The 14,083-nt window shown below is 42.7% G+C and overlaps 1 protein-coding gene across 4 annotated transcripts in view; it reads right to left on the bottom strand.

Moving 5' to 3' along the window:
• Positions 1 to 13,964, bottom strand: part of DARS2 (aspartyl-tRNA synthetase 2, mitochondrial) — a 30,716-nt gene extending 16,752 nt beyond the window's left edge. For 2 of the 4 annotated variants that reach the window (XM_066371533.1, XM_066371534.1), the window contains exons 1-7: positions 13,291 to 13,964; positions 11,597 to 11,696; positions 8,911 to 8,977; positions 4,928 to 5,029; positions 4,441 to 4,536; positions 2,057 to 2,180; positions 395 to 441 (exon numbers count right to left, since the gene is read on the bottom strand). In XM_066371533.1, the coding sequence (XP_066227630.1) occupies positions 395 to 441; positions 2,057 to 2,180; positions 4,441 to 4,536; positions 4,928 to 5,029; positions 8,911 to 8,977; positions 11,597 to 11,696; positions 13,291 to 13,414 (660 nt within the window). In that variant the 5' untranslated portion in view covers positions 13,415 to 13,964. The remainder of the gene's footprint in view (positions 1 to 394; positions 442 to 2,056; positions 2,181 to 4,440; positions 4,537 to 4,927; positions 5,030 to 8,910; positions 8,978 to 11,596; positions 11,697 to 13,290) is intronic. The other 2 variants (XM_066371535.1, XM_066371536.1) reach the window with 2 other exon arrangements.
• Between the last annotated feature and the right edge of the window lie 119 nt (positions 13,965 to 14,083).

The raw sequence follows: 14,083 nt of genomic DNA, 5'->3' as shown, positions 1-14,083 counted from the left end.
CCCATGGATGAGAGATGGAGGACCCCAAATCCGAGTTCCTAAAGCCCAATGCAGGTGAGAAGGGTGGGCTCAGATCCTCAAGTGTCCACTTTAGCTGAGGGAGGGGTACACAGTCAGGGAGGGAGTGGAGCTGCAGGTGCAGGGCAGTCGGACTTGGCAACAGGACCCACTCACATCCCCAGAGAGGAGATGGAATGCGAGCAGGTGGGACTCAGACATGGCTCTGCCTCCCGGGGCCTCTGCATCACTGTCAGTTTCTCAGAGCTTAAGAAAATCTAGTTCATGTGACCATCCTGAGGCAGTAAAATAAGTAAAAGAAATACAACCAAGTGAATATAAATGCAAAGTGGTCCAGTTTCCTAACTAACAGGACATTGTAGTATATGATACGTACCCCTGGAGTCCTCTTAAACAATGTTGGTGTTTCTACATCCACAAACCCTAATAAGAGAGAAACGTCTGAATTTAATAGATAAGAATTTGACAAATATGATGTGTATGGTAGTCTAACAAATCTGAGGCTGCCCTTTAATTAGGAATTTTGACTGAAATAAGTTACCAAGCCTACTGATGCTGGTTCTTTTTTTTTTTAGATTTTAAAAAAATTTATTCATTATAGAGAGGGGGGAGAGAGAGAGAGAGAGAAGGGGGGAGGAGCAGGAAGCATCAACTCCCATATGTGCCTTGACCAGGCAAGCCCAGGGTTTTGAACTGGCAACCTCAGCGTTTCCAGGTTGGCGCTTTATCCACTGCGCCACCACAGGTCAGGCTAATGCTGGTCCTTTTTTTTTTTTTTTTTTTTGTATTTTTTTCTGAAGCTGGAAATGGGGAGAGACAGTCAGACAGACTCCTGCATGTGCCCGACCAGGATCCACCCGGCACACCCACCAGGGGCGATGCTCTGCCCACCAGGGGGCGATGCTCTGCCCCGACCAGAGCCACTCTAGCACCTGGGGCAGAGGCCAAGGAGCCATCCCCAGCGCCCGGGCCATCTTTGCTCCAATGGAGCCTTGGCTGCGGGAGGGGAAGAGAGAGACAGAGAGGAAGGAGGGAGGGGTGGAGAAGCAAATGGGCGCTTCTCCTATGTGCCCTGGCCGGGAATCGAACCTGGGTCCCCCGCACGCCAGGCTGACGCTCTACCGCTGAGCCAACCGGCCAGGGCCTAATGCTGGTTCTTATAGTCCCAAGAGGAAAGCTGAAGACTTTCATAAAATCCTATCCTGTTCAGAAAGTTGATACTTTTGTCATGAAATAATTCTAACTACTTAACGGATTCTTGTCTACCAAACTATACTTTAAAAAAAAAATTTCTGCTAGTGTAGCAAAAAATAACACAAATATAGTAGGAAAAAAACAGATTAAAGATCCCTATGGCATTTCTGAGCTCACAACAAATGATATTTAAGCATGATCAAGAATTTTAAAAACTTCCCTGACCAGGCGGTGGCACAGTGGATAGAACATCCAACTGGGATGCGGAAGACCCCGAGGTCACCAGCTTGAGTGCAGGCTCATCTGGTTTGAAGAAAAGCTCACCAGCTTGAGCCCAAGGTTGCTGGCTCGAGCAAGGGGTTACTCGATCTGCTGAAGGCCCGCGGTCAAGACACATATGAGAAAGCAATCAATGAACCACGAAGGTGTTGTAACCCACAGTGAAAAACTAATGATTGATGCTTCTCATCTCTCTGTTCCTGTCTGTCTGTCCCTGTCTATCCCTCTCTCTGTAAAAAAAAAAAAAAAAAAAAAGAATTTAAAAAACTTAACCAAAAGGTCTGTCCAATTTTCAGTAGTGATGGGAAATACTTAACATAACAGGCATGATCACCTGTAAAAGGCTGTATTTATGACCCAATTTGGAATTTATGCTCTAAATTACACTCTAGGACAAAACACCTGGAAATTAAACTTCAAAAACTGCTTTACTGCTTTACACAGTAAGTGATTTCCAGACCTCTGCCAGTATCTGGCCCAATGATGCTGAGGAGAGGACGCAGTAAATCTGCTGAGTGAAACAAGATACTAAAACGCTGCAGAGGACACGCAGCATGCCCCTTACCATGGCAACCACAGAGGTATTCCCGCATTTTCATGACCATCTGGGACCTCAGCCGCAGGTTATACTGCATTTGGAAACTACGCAAGTCCAAGTAGCGATACTGCAAACGAAGAGCCTCTGTTTTCTAAACAAATTGAAAGATTTTTATGTTTAAATATTTTTGTTGAATATTAAGAAGATATTAACTTTAGATAGAGTTTGAATTTTCAAAACCTTTGGCTCCATCTTTAGCTTCCGCCGTCTGGGTCTACAAGACCACCCTTGATTCCTACCCACTTCCGAGTGTGTCACGGGTATGGATTTTACTTTTAAAAAAAAATTTTTTTTTTTTAATTTTTTTACAGGGACAGAGAGAGAGTCAGATAGAGGGATAGATAGGGACCGACAGACAGGAATGGAGAGAGATGAGAAGCATCAATCATCAGTTTTTCGTTGCGACACCGTAGTTGTTCATTGATTGCTTTCTCATATGTGCCATGACTGCGGGCCTTCAGGAGACTGAGTAACCCCTGCTCGAGCCAGTGACCTTGGGTCCATGCTAGTGAGCTTTTTGCTCAAGCCAGATGAGCCCTTGCTCAAGCTGGCAACCCCGGGGTCTCGAACCTGGGTCCTTCTGCATCCCAGTCCAACGCTCTATCCACTGCGCCACCGCCTGGTCAGGCTACATTTTTTTTTAATTAATTTATTTATTTTACAGAAACAGAGAGTGAATCAGAGAGAGAGAGAGACAGGGACAGACAGGAATGGAGAGAGATGAGAAGCATCAATCATTCGTTTTTCATTGCACATTGCAACACCTTAGTTGTTCATTGATTGCTTTCTCATATGTGCCTTGACCGCGGGCCTTCAGCAGACCGAGTAAGCCCTTGTTGGAGCCAGCAACCTTGGGTTCAAGCTCGTGGGCTTTTTGCTCAAACCAGAAGAGCCCGCGCTCAAGCTGGCAACCTCGGGGTCTCGAACCTGGGTCCTCTGCATCCCAGTCTGACACTCTATCCACTGCGCCACCGCCTGGTCAGGCCAGGCTACATTTTTTTACTCTTGGTTATTATTACTATGACCCTTCACTGATTGAAATTTGCCTACCATATGAAACATTAGTCCACTCATTGAAGCCTGTAGTTGAGTCTTGATTTCAAAGACCTGGTGTAATAAATATACACCAGAGTAGAAAACTACGACTTGATCACCTGAATGGGACGAAGCATGTAAGAAATGCAAGTAACAGCAGAGGGAACCTCAGTGGCACTTCTAGTGAGAATGTTTGCTTATTTTCAAGGTGGTAAATCTCTGTGTCCCTTTGTGCTTCTCCACCCCTCCCCCTTCTCTCCCTCTCTCTAGTCCCCTTCCACAGCCATGGCTTGAATGGTTCGAGCAAGTTGGCCCCAGACACTGAGGATGGCTCTATGGCCTTGCCTCAGGTGCTAAAAATAACCCAGTTGCCAAGCAACAGAGCAGCAGCCCCAGATGGACAGAGCATCTCCAGGTAGGGGGCTAGCCGGGTAGATCCCAGTCAGGGTGCATGTGGGAATCTGTTTCTCTGCCTCCCCGCTTCTCACTTAAGAAAAAAAAAAAAATCTTGAGTTATAATAATATTTAGATGCTTGGGAAGTCAAGCCAACATTATATCCCTGTAAGAGGCTTAAACTTAACAGACACAGGATCTTCTATGCCATTTGGCCATGTCCAAGCTAGACATAAATTTCCTTTCAAAATGTAAAACAGGAGCAACAAAACACTTGAACTAGATAACAGCCCAAGTCTTAAAAATGGAGCCATGTTTCCAGCTGTCTGACAGAACAGTCCAGGTGTTTAGAGACTGCAAAAACTTAAAGAATTGTTACTATTTAAGAAGGGCTCATCAGCCTGACCAGGCAGTGGCACAGTGGATAGAGCATTGGACTGGAATGCGGAGGACCCAGGTTCGAGACCCCGAGGTCGCCAGCTTGAGCGCAAGCTCATCTGGTTTGAGCAAAGCTCACCAGCTTGAGCTCAAGGTCTCTGGCTCGAGCCAGGGGTTACTCAGTCTACTGTAGCCATACAGTCAAGGCACATATGAGAAAGCAATCATTGAACAACTAAGGTATTGCAATGAAAAACTAATGATTGATACTTCTCATCACTCTCCGTTCCTGTCTGTCTGTCCCTATTTATCCCTCTCTCTGACTCTCTCTGTCTCTGTAAAAAAAAAAAAAAAAAAAAAAAAAGGTTCATCAAGAAATTGCGAACTAAAAGAACAATTCATGATACATCTGTAACAAAATGCTTAATGTTATAGAAGTTAAAAGTTTTTCTTAAAAAAAAAAAAATAACTCCAAGAACACTTGATTGGTCATCAACATTTTCTAGGTACAGTACTCTATTTTCTTAATCACAGAGGATGGCACCTTCACAAAGTCCTTAATTTCAAAGGGCAGCTTCTTGCAGGAATTCAGAAGTTCAGCTGCTTTAACCTTGATCTCAATCTGACCTGTTGGCATTTTCTTAAAGAGAGAAGAGAGAAAAGGCCTGTTTTCAGATTCACTCATTGGGACATGTACACAGCGAACATTTATAAAATAACATGATTTATTTATATATGTAAAATCCATGGGTGCTCACAGTGTGTAGTCTAAATGTGCATGATTTTGACATTCTTATGCATACCAGTGGCGGATGTGATCATTAAACAAATATCTTAACATGCATATTTATATCAGTGTGTGTGTTTATACTGAAGATTTTGAAACCTGTAGGTTCATTCATAGAACTTATAGAGCTTTATTTTAGTGCCTGTTGTCCAACAGGTCCTCAGCCTCTGGTGCCTGAATGTGTAGACAGACAGTGCAAGTGTATACAGGTAAAATTTACACAGACAGTCTCTACACTACTCACAGGATTCTCTTGTCCCAGAGGTCGGGAAACTACTGTCCCAGACACTTGCACCACGGATTCCAGGGGAGCTTCGCATAAAACCTTCTTCACAGAAGCAGCTGACTATAGGAAAAGGGGAAAACAGATCTGTGGGACACAGGCTGTAAACTGACAAAGTCCTTATAGCCTAGGGTTTAGTTTAAGACTAAGCTCTTCCCCACCCTTTTAAGACTAAGATCTTCTCAAATACCCTTTGAAGACTAGCTTTTCCCCACACCCCTATTGCATGGTGGGGGGTGGTGCACTCTTATAAGGATTCCCATTTATGCCTCAGATGAGTGACTTTGTATCAGAGACTTCCTTATTTGCATAGGTCTTAAAGCCTTTAATTCTCTATACTATAAAATAAAGCAGACTGGGGGCTTTGCATGTGCTCTGTGTCTGCCATCAGCTTGCAGAGGCCTCTTGGTCCCATCCTTTTTCTCTTTGAGTCTATTTCTTCATTCTGCACTGTTCTCACTCAGGACCTGGACAATTACTAGCTGTGCTGGTTTGCAGCACAGATCCAAGAAACACATGAACTTAAAGGAATCTGTAGTAGCTCTAGTTTAGGTTTTAGAAAACTGTTACTACTCATATAGCTTAATTGCTATAAATGCTGAGGCTGCCCTTAATACTTTAAAAGATTTGGTAAATTGCATATCCATTTTGAATCCAGTTAAGGTCAAACTCTTAGTTAAGAGTTTAAAAATTGTTTTCCTTAAAGAAAAACAGGGACAAGAATGATTGATGCAAACAAGTCCCACATACTTTAACAGCAACTGTTTCCAAGGTCAGTTTTAGGGCAGTTAAATCCAAGAGCAGTAATGGAGTCCAAAGGTTAGCTATGGTCATCTGTGAATCCTGAGATAATTCATTGCTGTATTTTTCCCCCCTCAGAGAGAGAGAGAGAGAGAGAGAGAGACAGACAGACAGACAGGGACAGACAGATAGAAAGGGAGAGACACCAGAAGCATCAACTAGTAGTTGCATCACTTTAGTTGTTCACTGATTGCTTCTCATATGTGCCTTGACCGGGGGCTCCAGCTGAGCCAGTGACCCCTTGCTCAAGCCAGCGACCCTGTGCTCCAGCTAGCGACCCAGGGTTTTGAACTTGGGACCTCAGCATTCTGGGTCAATGCTCTATTCACTGCACCACTACCAGTCAGGCTCATTGCTCTCATTTCAAACATTAAGAGCTAAGTAAGTCATATTTTTCTTAAGCACACAAGCATTTGTAAACATTACAACAGAAACAAATGTTACCCAACAATGTTACCAGACACTCACATATTCTTGCAGGGACATGTCATGAGATATGCATGTATACACCCCGCCTAATAAAGGTAATAGCACTCTGCATGCTTTTCTGTATCCCGTTCTTTTTTCTTTTTATCTAAGAATATACCTTGTTTTTACCCCCCATATTAGTACATAAAGAGCTTCTTTAAACTATTTTCTGTGGCTCTCAGGAGGTACATTTTTTTTTATGCCATTCTTTTACTGGGGAACATCTAGGTCAGGGGCTGGGAACCTCTGGCTCGCGAGCCAGATGTGGCTCTTTTGATGGCTGCATCTGGCTCACAGACAAATTTTTAATAAAAAAAATAATATTGCCTGACCAGGTGGTGGTGCAGTGGATAGAGCATTGGACTGGGATGCGGAAGACCAGGTTTGAGACTCCGAGGTCGCCAGCTTGAGCGCAGGCTCATCTGGTTTGAGCAAAAGCTCACCAGCTTGAGCCCAAGGTTGCTGGCTCGAGCAAGAGGTTACTCGGTCTGCTGAAGGCCTGTGGTCAAGGCACATATGAGAAAGCAATCAATGAACAACGAAGGTGTTGCAATGCGCAACGAAAAACTAATGATTGATGCTTCTCATCTCTCTGTCTGTCCCTGTCTATCCCTCTCTGACTCTCTTTCTGTCTCTGTAAAAAAAAAAAAGAAAAAAAAAAAAAAAGGGCCCTGGCCAGTTGGCTCAGCGGTAGAGCGTCAGCCTGGCATGCAGGAGTCCCGGGTTTGATTCCCGGCCAGGGCACACAGGAGAAGTGCCCATCTGCTTCTCCACCCCTCCCCCTCTCCTTCCTCTGTGTCTCTCTCTCCCCCTCCCGCAGCTGAGGCTCGGGCGCTGAGGATGGCTCTGTGGCCTCTGCCTCAGGCGCTAGAATGGCTCTGATTGCGGCAGAGCGATGCCCCCTGGTGGGCATGCCGGGTGGATCCCAGTCGGGCGCATGCGGGAGTCAGTCTGACTGCATCAACCATTTCCAGCTTCGGAAAAATGAAAAAAAAAAATGTTAAAAATATAAAACATTCTCATGTATTACAATCCATTCATTTCTTACCACTCATGTTCATAGTTGCGGGTGGCTGGAGCCAATCACAGCTGTCCTCTGAGACAACACCAAATTTTTATTGGATAATGCATAACATACACGGGTTGTTGTATGGCTCTCACGGAATTACATTTTAAAATATGTGGCGTTCGTGGCTCTCTCAGCCAAAAAGTTTCCCGACTCCTGATCTAGGTTGTTCCCAATTTTTTTCTATTAAAAATAATCCTGGAGCCAGCATATTTAATAAATTTCCTCCTTTAATAAAACTTTTCAAAAACTTATTTGGACTACGTGCCTCTAGGAACACCTGCAGAATTGTGGATTTAGTTACTTTACAGCATTATAAGTTAATATCCCTATACAACAACCTCATGCTTTTCAGTAAATTAAGTCAAAGATTTGACTTAGGATATAAAACCAATGGGGAATGTGGTAAGGTGCCAGAGATCTGGAAAACTTAGTATTGGCAATGCCATTTTAAAGAGGAAAAGTCAGGTTTTCTGTCCTGTCCTTTCTTTGGAAAATGGAGGGAGAAGGATATAAAAATCTCCTGATTTACAAGTATGACTAGGGTCATTTGGTTTTAAGTTCTCTGAAAGGATTAAGGTTATCTGAAGAACTTCCTTTCGTTTTCAATAAGAGACAAAATTTACATACCACCCTACATTGATCTTAGCTCTCCCTCCCTTCCTGGAATCTGAGATTAATGTGTACCTCTAGGCATAGGAGAGATAGCTACTGAAAGGATTTGTTAATGTCTTTGATTGTATTACCTTGAAAGTTTTAACGTTTTCTGTAAATCTCCTAGACAAATGTTAATCTTGTTAATGTAATGTAAATCTTGTCAAATGTCAATCTTGTTAAATGTTAATCTTGTGAATGATTATGTCCTGCTGTCATGCCCCCCCTCACCCTATGTGTAATCAAAGGGTATATAGCCAGTCTCTGAAATAAATATACTTGGGGCTGCATGATTTGGGTCTGAAGAATTCCCCGTGTATGCCGCCAGCTTAATCAATAAAACTACTCAAAATTAAAAAAAAAAAAAAAAAAAAATCCTGGAAGTAAAATCCTTGTATTTATGTCATTTTGCATCTAAGTCTAGGTATAAGATGCTTGTAAAATGCTTGTAACTGACTAGAGGCGGAAGGAGTGGTGGAAGGATATGTGCCTTTGCAGTTCTGATACTGCCACACTGCCCTCTACAGGACTAGCATCATGTGGACTCCCTCTGGGAATCTACACACACCTGTTTTCCTCACCAGTGTGCTGTCAATCCAGCGGGTCAAAATAACAATTCTGTGTACTTATAATGCACATTTTTCTACCTATGAGTGAGGTTGGGTATATTTTCACAGACCTATAAGCCATTTATATTTTCTGTTCAGTAAATTTTAGTTCATATCCTGGGTTCATATTTTTACTGGGTCACTTTTTAAAAAAAATTTGTAGTAGACTTTTAGGTATTAGAGAAATCAGCCCTTTGTTTTTGATGTGCTCCTTAACAGATGTCTCATTTATATCTATATAGGTATGTTTGCTTAGTTTTCATTAACATCTGGATTTAAAACCTCAAACATACTTAGCTTACCCTAACCACAGTATCAAAGAGTAACAGTATGCAACCTTTTATTACCTCATCCTGGGGAATGAGAACTTGAACAAGCCCCTGGAAATCTCTTAGGACCAGGAAGATGTTTTGCCTGATTAATGAAGAAAATGAACATGTTAGGATACAATCTGATACAATCTCTGAGCCCAAGATTTAAGCAGACAAAACAAATTAAACCAACAAAGACCCATACAATTTCTCACATTTATTATAATAAACAATATGTGCTTTCATTAGCTATAATCATATTTTTTACATAGCTTATTAATGAAAACAAGACATTTTTCATTTTCAATTTCAATTTTTATTGGCAATATAGTTAGTTTACTAATGTTATCCATATGGCTTATTAATGAAAAAAAAGCTTTTTAAAATTAAAAATTTTTTTTTGCCTGATCTGTGGTGGCGCAGTGGATAAAGTGTTGTCCTGGAATGCTGAGGGTGCTGGTTCGAAACCCTGGGCTTATCCCAAGGTCAAGGCACTTACATGAAGCAACTACTATGGGTTCATGCTTCCCTTTCCTCTCACCTGCCTTTCTCTCTCTCTCTCTCTCTCTTCCCTTTCTAATAAGTAAAATCTTAAAATAAAAAAATTTAAAATTTTAAAATTTTCATTGGCTTAAGACCTTATAGAAAAATTTTATTATATTTGGAAAATTCCCACATATTAAAACCCAAGATAATATTTTATGATATTAAAGCACCTGACTGGACATTTTTGAAGTAAAACAATAAATCTTTTCCTAAGAAAAAATATAGTCTAATACAATCTGAAATTTCCTAGAAAAGGTCCATTACTAATTTAATACCTCACTAAACCATCAAAAGATCCCCCAAATCCCAACATTTTAGCATTCAACCTACATTTCTCATACTGTCCTTAATACCAAGAGTAGACTCAGAAAGCCTCTTCCAATTTTTAGTTGAAGATAAAATCAACAAATTTATGGGTCAAATGTCCATCCATCTGCAACATATTCTTTTTTTTATTTTATTTTTTTTAATTTTTCTGAAGTTGGAAATGGGGAGGCAGTCAGACTCCCGCATGCGCCCAACCGGCATGCCCACCAGGGGGGTGATGCTCTGCCCATCTGGGGGGCTGCCCTGCTGCAACCAGAGCCACTCTAGCGCCTGAGGCAGAGGCCACGGAGCCATCCTCAGCGCCCAGGCCAACTTTGCTCCAATGGAGCCTCGGCTGTGGGAGGGGAAGAGAGAGACAGAGAGGAAGGAGAGGGGGAGGGGTGAAGCAGATGGGGGCTTCTCCTGTGTGCCCTGGCCGGGAATCAAACCCGGGACTCCTGCACGCCAGGCCGACGCTCTACCACTGAGCCAACCAGGCAGGGCCCTGCAACATATTTTTTTTTTTTTTTTAACATATTCTTTAGAAAGGTCGCACAACTTGTATTTTGGATCTCTTCATTGTGAATTATTGTACTATTCAGAAATGTTCAGGAATACAGAGATAAGCAACAACAAATGGGCTCTATTCTTAAGGAACACTGTTCTCTACCTAAATTTAGAATAAAATAAGCCTTTTCAGGCTCCTGAAGTTTACCAGCTGCCCCATTCCCAATTACTGGCCACATGGACTGTTAAACAAAAAATTTAACTTCCATGGCTGAAAGTCTTTTTAAAAGAAAGGGTTTATTAGGCAGCCCGTTGCTACCAAAAGAAGAGTGGTCCTGGGGGCATGGAGTTTTACTGGCAGCAAGATTAGATAGAAAAGACAACATGTCCATCACCCTGGGAGTTTTCAAACGATTTTTATACAAGATGTAGGGGGAGAAAAGTATAGGCCATTTGGAAAGAATTGACATTAGCTATAGACCAGGGGTCCCCAAACTTTTTACACAGGGGGCCAGTTCACTGACCCTCAGACCTTTGGAGGGCCAGACTATAAAAAAAAACTATGAACAAATCCCTACGCACACTGCACATATCTTATTTTAAAGTAAAAAAACAAAATGGGAACAAATACAATATTTAAAATAAAGAATAAGTAAGTTTAAATCAACAAACTGACCAGTATTTCAATGGGAACTATGCTCCTCTCACTGACCACCAATGAAAGAGGTGCCCCTTCCAGAAGTGCGGCGGGGGCTAGATAAATGGCCTCAGGGGGCCGAGGCCGTAGTTTGGGGACCCCGGCTATAGACATAGGGGGTGGGAGGAGGGGAAGCGGGCTCCTCGTGGGCTAGGCACAGCCGCAGAATCCGTAAAGCTCACGTGTGAACAGGAAACAGGCTCCTGGAATTGTACAGGCCTGGCTATTCACTCTTTGTAGATAATCTCTGAAACAGCCATTTGGATGTCAATTAGAATCCAATGTACATTAAGGACTGAGAGCAGTTCTGTTGGTTTTGCAATATAGCTGTTAACCAGTGAACCCCTCTGTCTCTTCCTTCCAGCCTGATATAATTTAGAACATCTCAAAATTTTCTCCTTCTCAGGACTCTTCAACCTTTGTAAGCCAAATGACATTTCAGTCCACTGGTGGATCATATTTCATTATTATACCTTTCAACAGATGTTACTGGTACTTACTCAGTGAGACACTATTTGGGTCTTTCAAAAGAAAACTGAAAATTCAATGAATTCTTGCAGGAGTTGCAAAGCTTTTATTCTTCTGACCAGTTGAAAATTAATAAAGGTTTGGCATTGCCTTGGAAAAATAACACCATGCATTCCTAAATTGTTGGCCTCAATTTACCTTCGGTACTGAATCCATCCACACAAGGTGACTTCTTGGCCTAAGTGAGAAGAACGCAACTCTCCACACGTGTTGGTCCGGGCAACAAAGCTACTGAGCTCTTTTTAAAAAGTAAGAAAACAGCAAGATTAAAAACATCATTTCTGTCCAGGCTGGGTAGTTCAGTTGGTCAGAGCATCATCCCCATACATTAAGGCTGCGGGTTTGATCTGGGTTAGAGCTCATACAAGAATCAACAAACAAATGCATAAATAAGTGGAATACAAATCGATGTTCCTCTCTCTAAAATCAATCAATAACAAATTATATATGATATATATGTTATTTCCAAACTGCTTAAAAATAAAGACTCTCAAATCACATCATCATAGATATTTCATGTCAACGGGTAAAATTTATAAAGTAAATCTAAGTGAGTCATTTGATTCAATCATTATTAAATTTACCTGCAAATGTGTCAAAAGCCAACTGAGTAACTGTCTTAATGTAAATTTTTGCCTGATGTTAGGAAATCTAAATTTTTTGATTATCTCACATTTGCACTGACCTAAAATCACCCCATTCTTAACTGTGCACATCTTTCCCAAATGTTGCAGTAATATAAGGTTATAGTAATTAAATATATAGAAATACAGAAAAACATGAATGATATGTAAAAATAATTAGGATATAATATTAAAAACAATTAAGGAAGTTAAAATAAAGTTTTGCCATCTGGATAGGAATGAATATAGTGTGTACAAATACAATAAACTCTGATTTAGCGCATGGCTCAGTGTGTGAAGTTAATCTAGATAAGAAGTGGCTTGATGTCATAACTCTGTGGGTTGACATAGACAGGAGGCTCTCCTAGGAACATCTTAAAAGTACCTTAATGTAACATTTCAGCAAATTAACATAAAAGTGCTCCCTATGAGGAACTCCCAAAAAGGTGGTTTGAGATGATAATCTTGTAAATGAACACGTGTTAGAAGGCACTGGCCAGATAAGGTACTAAATCTAATGGGCCCCCTGCTGCGGTAGTCGCCCAGACTCCAACATGAACGTGGCCTGTCTCCACGCAGCTCTGACCAAAGACAGCAGAGAGGAGCACGCGGACAGGGCCCCCTTAAGCTGTACCCAGGCATGCTAAAAGAATTTGTGAGTAATAAACTGCCTGCGTCATTCTTGCAACTAACTTGTATGTCGGTTGAGTCTTTCCTCCGATGGCAACTGGTGTCAGCACTAATAAGTAGAATCCTCATAGCTGCCTCAAGAGTAGTCTCGAAGAGGCTGCCAGCCCTGATGATAAGCAGGAGTGTTCCACTGCACGGGGAAGTCAGATCAGGGAAGCCTGATCCACGTAGAGCTTGGGCTCTACTGGGACACCAAATCAAATCGGATCTTAGGAATCACAGAAGTGTAATGAAGTGACTAGCTTTAGTATGAAACGAGAGTGAAAGTCACTATTGTACACTTAGAAAACACTACTCAAAATATTCTCAAGTGTGAAATAATTTTTTAGACTTATTACTGGCAACAACTAAAAGCGGAATAGACCATCCATGCGGCTATTTTTCTGGTCTTTTTAAACTCCAGGGGGTAAAAAACCCTACATTATATGAAATGAAGAGGGTGAGGCCATCCATCCAGTTAAGACTGGGGAGTAACAGAGAACAGGAGTTAAGAGGACAAGAGCTCGTTACTGCTTTCACCTGGAACTCTCCGCTGTGAACTGAGCATCAGGCTTCTGGAGAGAGAGCCCCAGATCAGGGGGGCGACCCTTCCGATAGGTGTGGCTAAACCCCTGTTCAGCTGAGTTAACCAACTGGAGAACATGTTGGAGACGCAGGAGGACGAGACGCTCACTAATCACACAATGCCCGTTGTTGGACGTTGTTCAGCCATCATTTTTGGAAACAAACATGAATCCCTTCGGCGTTCCCACTTTCTGCTCCAATAGTTAAGCCCTTCTCCGCTGAACATCCAAGGACACGTGTATAGAAAATAGATCTAGCTGCAAGGTCTTTGGGGCCCTGGGGAAGCGCGTAGAAGCAAGAACTTCACCCCTCTCCACGCATCAATTTCCACTTCTATTAAAACACACAGCTGCGGCCAGATGTGCGAGAACACGTCCACACAGCAGCGCAAGGTGGGACCCCACGGCAATACAGAGCCGCAAAGGGCCGGGTCTCGCGCACGCCGTTCCCTTCCTTCCACGCTTCCCCTAAGATTCCGCGGCAAAACCAGGAAACGGAGAACTCAGCCTTGCGTTTCAAAGCTCCCGGCGCCGACTCCGGATCTTCAAAGTTAGGGAGAGGGCAAATCCGAAACGTCCGACAGCTTCAACCCAACCGCCGATCGCCGCGGGGAGCCAAGCGCTCCTCAAACCGCCCCGCAGACGTCCAAGATCACGATGAAGACAACCAGCCAATCAGAGCGGAGGCGCCGCCGCCATGCTTAGTGCGGCCGGAAGTTTGGAGGAGAGCTTCACGCCGGTAGCTGTAG

The sequence above is a fragment of the Saccopteryx leptura genome, chromosome 2 (genome assembly GCF_036850995.1).
Source record: "Saccopteryx leptura isolate mSacLep1 chromosome 2, mSacLep1_pri_phased_curated, whole genome shotgun sequence".
NCBI lineage: Eukaryota > Metazoa > Chordata > Mammalia > Chiroptera > Emballonuridae > Saccopteryx > Saccopteryx leptura.
This window is presented reverse-complemented; position numbering and strand designations above follow the sequence as displayed.